The sequence below is a fragment of the Salvelinus sp. IW2-2015 genome, unplaced genomic scaffold (genome assembly GCF_002910315.2).
Source record: "Salvelinus sp. IW2-2015 unplaced genomic scaffold, ASM291031v2 Un_scaffold7041, whole genome shotgun sequence".
In the NCBI taxonomy this organism is placed as follows: Eukaryota; Metazoa; Chordata; class Actinopteri; order Salmoniformes; family Salmonidae; genus Salvelinus; species Salvelinus sp. IW2-2015.
This window is the reverse complement of record NW_019948301.1, coordinates 6638-16404: the sequence shown is the minus strand read 5'-3', so window position 1 is coordinate 16404 and position 9767 is coordinate 6638. Positions and strand designations below refer to the sequence as shown.

The following is a 9767-nucleotide window of genomic DNA, read 5'->3' as shown; positions in this document are numbered from 1 at the left end:
TGTTTGACCTGACACGAGCTACACTGAGTCTTAGCTGACCAGTAGAGACAGCTATAGTGTTGACCTGACCACTGAGCTACACTGAGTCTTAGCTGACCAGTAGAGCCAGCTATAGTGGTTTGACCTGACACTGAGCTACACTGAGTCTTAGCTGACCAGTAGAGCCAGCTATAGTGTTGACCTGACACTGAGCTACACTGAGTCTTAGCTGACCAGTAGAGACAGCTATTAGTGTTGACCTGACACTGAGCTACACTGAGTCTTAGCTGACCAGTAGAGACAGCTATAGTGTTGACCTGACACTGAGCTACACTGAGTCTTAGCTGACCAGTAGAGCCAAGCTATAGTGTTGACCTGACACTGAGCTACACTGAGTCTTAGCTGACCAGTAGAGACAGCTATAGTGTTGACCTGACACTGAGCTACACTGAGTCTTAGCTGACCAGGAAGCCAGCTATAGTGTTGACGTGACACGTGAGCCTACACTGAGTCTTAGCTGACCAGTAGAGGACAGCTTATAGTGTTACCTGACCTGACACACTGAGCTACACTGAGGTCTCTAGACTGACCAGTAGAGACAGCTATAGTGTTGACCTGACACTGAGCTACACTGAGTCTCTAGCTGACCAGTAAGACAGCTATAGTGTTGACCTGACACTGAGCTACACTGAGTCTTAGCTGACAAGTAGAGACAGCTATAGTGTTGACCTGACACTGAGCTACACTGAGTCTTAGCTGACCAGTGAGACAGCTATAGTGTTGACCTGACACTGAGCTACCACTGAGTCTTAGCTGACCAGTAGAGCCAGCTATAGTGTTGACCTGACACTGAGGTACACTGAGTCTTAGCTGACCAGTAGACACAGCTAGTGTTGACCTGACACTGAGCTACACTGAGTCTTAGCTGACCGAGTAGAGGACAGCTATAGTGTTGACCTGACACTGAGCTACACTGAGTCTTAGCTGACCAGTAGAGACAGCTATAGTGTTGACCTGACATGAGCTCATGAGTCTTAGCTTGACCAGTAGAGACAGCTATAGTGTTGACCTGACACTGAGCTACACTGAGTCTTAGCTGACCAGTAGAGACAGCTATAGTGTTTGACCTACACTGAGCTACAACTGAGTCTTAGCTGACCAGTAGAGACAGCTATATGTTGACCTGACACTGAGCTACACTGAGTCTTAGCTGACCAGTAGAGACAGCTATAGTGTTGACCTGACACTGAGCTACACTGAGTCTTAGCTGACCAGTAGAGACAGCTTATAGTGTTGACCTGACACTGAGCTACACTGAGTCTTAGCTGACCAGTAGAGACAAGCTATAGTGTTGACCTGACACCTGAGCTACACTGAGTCTTTAGCTGACCAGTAGAGACAGCTATAGTGTGACTGACACTGAGCTACACTGAGTCTTAGCTGACCTAGTAGAGGACAGCTATAGTGTTGACCTGACACCTGAGCTACACTGAGTCTTAGCTGACCAGTAGAGACAGCTATAGTGTTGACCTGACACTGAGCTACACTGAGTCTTAGCTGACCAGTAGAGGACAGCTATAGTGTTGACCTGACACTGAGCTACACTGAGTCTTAGCTGACCAGTAGAGACAGCTATAGTGTTGACCTGACACTGAGCTACACTAACCTGGAGGACTCCCTGTGGGCTGCTACAGGTGTTATCACTTACACTGTCTGGAAGGTGCTGGGAGGGTGGAAACGACAGCCTCTCCAAAACAATACACTTATCATAAAACCATAGGTTAATAGGGCTAATTGGCTCAACACTATTTACTGGGCAGCAAATTAGTCAGAATTGATTAACTTTCACAATCAGGAGGAAAATGGAAAAGGACAGCAGAAGTAAGACAGACATGAACACTCCTAAATACTGTGATTAAATACTGGCTGTTGTTGTGTGTGAGCAGTTGAGTTAATTCATTTCAAAAGCCTCTGGTCTACCCTGCTGCATAAACTGTAATTACATCAACAGTATTCCAAGCTGCACTAGAAGATTGTTGCAGCTCCTTACCCAATTAGTGGAGTTGCTTAGAGATTCATTGAAATAAAAAATGTATGCAAAGACAATGCATGAATAAACAAGGCTTTCCGGACTTCTATTTGTCAAGGGAATTAATGAGGAAAACGTATAGCATTTTATAATTGGTGCAAAGGTGACGCAGTAAGTTGTATGCACTCAAAGACTTGTTTTCCCAAGTTACATTGGAAATGTACATGTAGATGAATTCAGGTCAAACTAAATGACCAGTGGTAATCTCACAGAACCTTGAAGGCAGCGATGTACAGTACCTTCTTAAATCACTTTCACCGGCTCATTCTCCAATTGATTACCACTTCAGATAATGCAGGATGTGTAGCATTATTAAAGTAGAATGTTTCATTTCAGCCAAATTGGTTCTCCTTCCGTTCATTTGTGTCTATAGGAACTTTACAGGGAGGGAGGGCCTTGTTTGTGCATTAACACACCTGCTGCTATTACGAAACAGTACTGACCCTCTTAGTGGAGAATCCTGAAAGCAAGATGAATATTTAAAGATAATCATCAGTAGGAATAAGGCATGTTTGTTCAAGTCTGAGTGACTGGGAGTCAAGTCAACCTCAGGAAATAAGATAATTCCTCTCTTTGAAGAAAATGATTCTCTCCCATCCCAGTTGGTGAGGCCCTGAGACAGACTAGACATCACATGCAGACAAATCTTTCTCTTTCTTATCTGCATCTTATCTGGCTTTGGCTGCATGTGTTCCGTTGGGAGAGATTTATATTCCATTATTTGTTCATACTTACAACTAACCCTAACTGGGCCAGAGGATTAAAGATAGAGAGAGATGGAGAGGAGAAGAAGAGGAGAGGAGATGGGATTCATCTCCTGTGTTGGCTGGAACTAGCAGCACAAGTCGATAATGGCCAATTATCTGTAAGAGGTTAGGGAGAGGGCGGCGGTGCCGGGCCAGATGAGATGTTTAGTGCTGAAGAAGATGGCACAGGGCTGAAACACGTCCACACAGAGACAACACCAAACCCATACAGCTATGGCACGGGCCACACTCCTAGCCTCACAGTGACAGTTGAATGAAGGAGGGGCTAGAGTTGTGCTTTCATTTTCTGCGCCTCAAATGGCACCCTATTCCCTAAGGTGCACTACCTTTGCCCAGGGCCCATAGGGTCAAAAGTAGTGCACTATTTTATTTTTAACCTTTATTTAACTAGACAAGTCAGTTAAAAACAAATTCTTATTTACAATGACGGCCTACACCGGCCAAACCCGTACGACGCTGGGCCAATCGTGCACCGTCCTATGTGACTCCTAATCACGGCCGGTTGTGATACAGTTGGATTCGAACCAGGGTCTGTAGTGACGCGTCTAGCACTGAGATGCAGTGCCTTAGACCACTGCGCCACTCAGGAGCCATGTAGGGAATAGAGTAGCATTTAGGACTGTTGGTGTTTAACAAGGTGTTACACTACAGTATCCTACATACCCGCTCCTGGACTAGTCTGTGTAGCTGGGCGTGGGCCCCTGACGCCAGCATGGCAGAGAACATGGTGAGTATGTGCTGCTGGACACGGCTGATCCCCGACACCAGGCTGGCTAAGATGGCTGGCAGCCCCACCTTGTCAATCACACTCTGGAAGGCACTGGCTGAGAGGCGGGTGATTCTGCACAGGGCCTGTATGAAGTTAATAAGACAGGAAGGCCTCAATCATTATCAAGTTCACGTTCAAACACATCTGGCTTCTAAAAGTGGCTGAAGTGCCGGATAGGCAGGGTTTGCACATTTGGGACTACAGCATTGGTTTCTTTGGGCCAGACAAACTCAATCAAGAAAAAGTTTAAATAGGAACCTAGGTCTGGTATCAAGATATTAGTCCCAATGCAGGTTATATACATGGATGTAATCCATCCAGTGGTATTTCATCAGTACACACAGTATCTCTAATTCAATCACAAATGAAAGTAAAATATTAAAGTGAGTGAGTGAGTTCAGGTTTCCCTGGTTAGTGTATTGTGTGTGGTGTTTGTACTCACTGAGATGGCGCTGACGCGTAGTGAGTCGACGCTGGAGTGTGTGAACAGGTACCAGAGCATGGGGCCAATCTCCCCGGTGATGAAGCCCTGGGCGTAGTGAGACGCCGGGGTACACACGTTCTCCACCATCTTACACACCATGTGGTTCACAACCACCTCCTCCTAAAGACACACATACAGACACACACACACGGACAGACATACACACACGGATGAACCCAACACACACACAGTACAATACAATGGAATGCCCAAGATAATTTAGCTAGGCTAAATAAAACACAATTATGAATCCTACAAGAACCTGAAGGTCACACCTCAAAGAAAAGCAAACAATTAGCGAGTAACAATTTGATTTACACAAATCATTACAATGGCTGACATGTGAAGTGGTTCATTACCTACACGATGGGCTATGAACGAGGAAGGATTTATTCTGAGAGAAACACCATTTCAGTGAAATAGGGGCACGCTAATGAAATACTGAAAAGATGATCGGAATGGGTTTTTCAATGCATCCATTATATACCACACATCCATTATATACCGCGCATCCATTATATACCACGCATCCATTATATACCGAGCATCCATTATATACCACGCATCCATTATATACCACGCATCCATTATATACCACGCATCCATTATATACCGAGCATCCATTATATACCACACATCCATTATATACCTTGCGCATTGCCCATTATATACCGCGCATCATTATATACCGCGCATCCATTATATACCACACATCCATTATATACCGAGCATCCATTATATACCGCGCGCATCCATTAATATACGCGCATACATTATATACCGAGCATCCATTATATACCGAGCATCCATTATAACCACGCATCATTATATACCAGCGATCCATTATATACCGCGCATCCATTATATACCGCGCATCCATTATATACGAGCATCATTATATACCGAGCATCCATTTATATACCGCGCATCCATTATATACCGCGCACCATTATATACCGCGCATCCATTATATACCGCGCATCATCATATAACCGCGCATCCATTATATACACGCATCCATTATATACCGAGCATCCATTATATACCGCGCATCCATTATATACCGCGTACCGCATCATTATATACCGCGCACCATTATATACCGCGCATCCATTATATACCGCACCCATTATATACCGCGCATCCATTATATACCGCGCATCCATCATATACCGCGCATCCATTATATTCCACACCCATTCCATATATATACCGCGCAGCATTATATACCACACATTATATACCAGTCACTTATATACCGCGCATACCATTATATACCCGCGCACCGCGCACCATTATATCCGCGCACCGCGCATCCATTATATACACCGCGCACCGCGCATCCATTATATACCGAGCATCCATTATATACCGCGTATCCATCATATACCGCGCATCCATTATATTCCACGCATCCATTATATACCGCGCATGCATTATATACCACACATTATATACCATCCATTATATACGCGCATCATTAATATACCGCGACCGCCGCATGCCATTATATACCGCGCACCGCGCATTCCATTAATATACCGCGCACCGCGCATCCATTATATACGCATCCATTATATACCCACCACCCATTATATACCGCGCATCCATTATATACCGCGCATGCCATTATATACCCGCGCATCCATTATATACCGCGCATCCATTATATACCGCGCATCCATTATACCGCGCACCGCGCATCCATTATATACCGCGCACCACATTATTACCGGCATCCATTATATACGCGCATCCATTATTACACGCATCCATTATATACCGCGCATCCATTATAATACCGCGCATCCATTATATACCGCGCATCCATTATATACCGCGCATCCATTATATACCATCGCGCATCATTATAACCAGACCATTCCATTATATACCACGCATCCATTAATACCCGCATCCATTATATACCGCAGCATCCATTATAATAACCGACGCATCCATTATATACCCCATATTACCATTTATATACCCGAGCATCCATTAATACCACACATTATATACCACACATCCATTATATACCGAGCATCCATTATATACCGCGCATCATTATATCCGAGCATCATTTATCCACATCCATTATATACCACGCATCCATTATATACCAGCACCCATTATATACCACACATTATATACCGAGCATCCATTATATACCACGCACCCCATTATATACCGCGCATTCCATTATATACCCGGCATCCATTATATACCACATATACCATACCATCCATTAAGTCACCTTGTTACCCTGGTTCCACTGGGTTACATCATAGGCGTATTATTCCATTAAAACGTGGAAATGAGGACACTACTAACAACCTAATGAACATACCGTTCACTAGTTAAAACCAGTATTCTACCACAGTACCTTTCTGAACTACACTACAGCCACACACAGTAACCCACAACAACCACATGACTGGACTGTGTCCAAACAGCACCCTCATCCTACTCGTTTTGTGCAGAGCCCTAGAGGCCTTGGTCAACAGTAGTAGTGCCCTATGAGACTGGCTCTCAAGAGAAGACATGCTATGTCCACACTGCCCACAAAATAAGGTGGAAAATGAGTGCACTTCCTAACCTCCTGCCAAATGTATGACCATATTAGAGACACATATTTCTCTCAGATTACACAGATCCACAAAGAATTCAAAAACAAATCCAATTTTGATAATACCACAGTGTGCCATCATAGAAGCAAGATTTGTGACCAGTGAAGAACAAACCACCCATATTTATGTTTATTTATTTTCTCTTTTGTAGTTAAACTATTTGCACATCGTGACAACACTATGTATAGACATAATATGACATTTGAAATGTCTCTATTCTTTTGAACTTTTGTAAGTGTAGTGTTTACACTTTGTTTATTATCTATTTAACATGCTTTGGCAATGTAAACATATGTTTCCCATGCCAATAAAGCCCTTTGAATTAATTTAATTGCGAGAGCGACAGCGAGAGAGACAGGGAGAGAGAGAGACACAGCGAGAGAGACAGCGAGACACAGCGAGAGAGAGAGACAGCGAGAGAGAGAGAGAGAGAGAGAGAGAGCGAGAGACAGCGAGAGAGAGAGAGAGAAAGAGAGCGAGAGAGAGAGAGAGAGAGCGCGAGAGAAAGAGAGCGACAGACAGCGAGAGAGAGAGAGAGAGAGACAGCGAGAGAGAGACAGCGAGACAGAGACAGCGAGAGAGAGAGAGCGAGAGAGACAGCGAGAGAGAGAGAGAGACAGCCGAGAGAAAGAGAGAGACAGCGAGAGAGAGAAAGAGACAGCGAGAGAAAAGAGAGAGACAGCGGAGAAAAGAGAGAGACAGCGAAGAGAGAGAGAGAGAGAGAGAGAGAGAGAGAGAGAGAGAGAGAGAGCGAGATAGACAGCGAGAGAGAGAGAGAGCTCTAGGTTCTGATATAGTAGAGGTGCTGAGTAGGAGGACACCTGCACTGATTGACAAGCTGCTGGAGGGCGAGTGAGGAGTTAAGGAAGTCTACGTCCCAAATGGCACCCTATTCTGTTCATTGTGCACTACTTTTGACCAGAGTCCACGTAGTGCACTATATAGGGAATAGGGTGCCATTTGGGACAGACCCGAAGAGTGAACATAGTGAGGGGGAACATTCCAGTCAGAAAGGCCTTGTTGTGTCAGTAGAACAAGTCAACCAGAAAGGAATAAAACTCAAGTCAAGATACTCCACACAGCACAGCAGCCTCAAGGTTTCTCTTCTCTCTCCACACAACAACCATACAAAATCACAGTGAAGAAAAGCTCAGGCCGTTTTTTTTAAACACGCCAGTTTGTACAACTAACTATCTTTCATACCGGTGTGGAGATACTGTACACAGACTCCCTTTTCACAAAGGTAAGTCACCCTGGAGGCTACTGTGTATAAGGTGTGCTGTAACTCGGAGCATGTTTTAACCTGATGTTACAAAGGCAACTATACTAGACTAAAACAGAATAAACAAAACACACAGAGAGAAAACCTTGGAGTCATGTGATGCGTCACTACTCATTCCACCCTTTCAGAAAGTGAAGTCTGAAAATGGCATTGAAAATCTAATGTTATGAACAGAGGCAGGGAGGGGCATTGAAAATATATTGTAAAGAACATCAAATTAGCTAAATAGGTCGGGCCTACCAATAGCAAAATATGCTGCTTGTATACGAGTGGCTCAGGATTTCTTTTGAGAGAAAAGGTTGCAGAACCCTGATCTAACTCAATGAACAAAGGGAATTGGTAATGGTAGATTTACCAGAGCCCTGGTACAAATGTAGTGTACTAAATAGAGAATAGGGTGCCATTTGGAAAATAGCCATTAAACAGGACATTGGGCACACCTGTGAGGCTTATTCTCTATTTTTCTCATTGAAACACTGCTACTGTATTAATACTAGCATCTAATACACTGGGATGTACATAGGATGCAACAACAACAAAAAGTACTCAACCAAGAAGATCTCAAAATGCGTGGGCATGAGAGCTATTTTAAACACCATTTTATTTCCTTGTTTAACTGTTCTACCAGAAACATTTAAATTCCTTAAATTTGTTTTGCAGATCTACTGTAGATTACCCTGGACAAACTTGAAAATAATTCTAAAAAGGAGTCAACATGACATGGGATGAAAGCCTTTAACTAATGTCTAGACTGTAGGCCTTAAACCATAACCTAGGGCTAATACTGTAGGGCCTTAAATCATAAACTAGGGCTAATACTGTAGGGCCTAAAACCATAACCTAGGGCTAATACTGTAGGGCCTAAAACCATAACCTAGGGCTAATACTGTAGGGCCATAACTAGGGCAAATACTGTAGGGCCTAAAACCATAACCTAGGGCAATACTGTAGGGCCTAAACAATAACCTAGGGCGTAATACTGTAGGGCTAAAAACCATAACTAGGCTAATAATGTAGGGCCTTAACCGCCATACCTAAGGGCCTAATCACTGGTAGGGCCTAAACCATAACCTAGGGCTAATACTGTAGGGCCTAAAACCATAACCTAGGGCTAATACTGTAGGCTAAAACCATAACCTAGGGCTAATACTGTAGGCCTAAAACCATAACCTAGGCTAATACTGTAGGGCCTAAACCACCTAATCCTAGGGCTAATACGTTTGGGCCTAAAACCATACCTAGGGCTAATACTGTAGGGCCTAAAACCATAACCTAGGGCTAATAATGTAGGGCCTTAAACCATAACCTAGGGCTAATAGTGTAGGCCTAAAACCATAACCTAGGGCTAATACTGTAGGGCCTAAAACCATAACCTGGGGCTAATACTGTAGGGCCTTAAACCATAACTGGGGCTAATACTGTAGGGCTTAAACCATAACCTAGGCTAAATACTGTAGGGCCTAAAACCATAACCTAGGGCTAATACTGTAGGGCCTAAACCATAACCTGGGGCTAATACTGTAAGGCCTTAAACCATAACCTGGGCTAATACTGTAAGGCCTTAAACCATAACCTAGGGCTAATACTGTAGGCCTAAAACCATACACCTAGAGCTAATACTGTAAGGCTTAAACCATAACCTAGGGCTAATACTGTAGGCCTAAACCATAACCTAGAGCTAATACTGTAGGCCTAAAACCATAACCTAGGGCTAATACTGTAGGCCTAAAACCATAACCTAGGGCTAATACTGTAGGCCTAAAACCA

At 43.8% G+C, this 9767-nt stretch overlaps 1 protein-coding gene across 1 annotated transcript; it reads right to left on the bottom strand.

Annotated features, from left to right (window-relative positions):
* Window positions 1–2927: 2927 nt before the first annotated feature.
* On the bottom strand, window positions 2928–4208 carry LOC112079152 (serine/threonine-protein kinase ULK4-like; the record flags this gene model as incomplete). The annotated part of the gene is made up of 3 exons (XM_024145182.1): window positions 2928–3005; window positions 3499–3687; window positions 4047–4208. Coding segments are annotated over 3 exons (429 nt in total), but the record flags the coding sequence as incomplete, so codon positions are not given.
* Between the last annotated feature and the right edge of the window lie 5559 nt (window positions 4209–9767).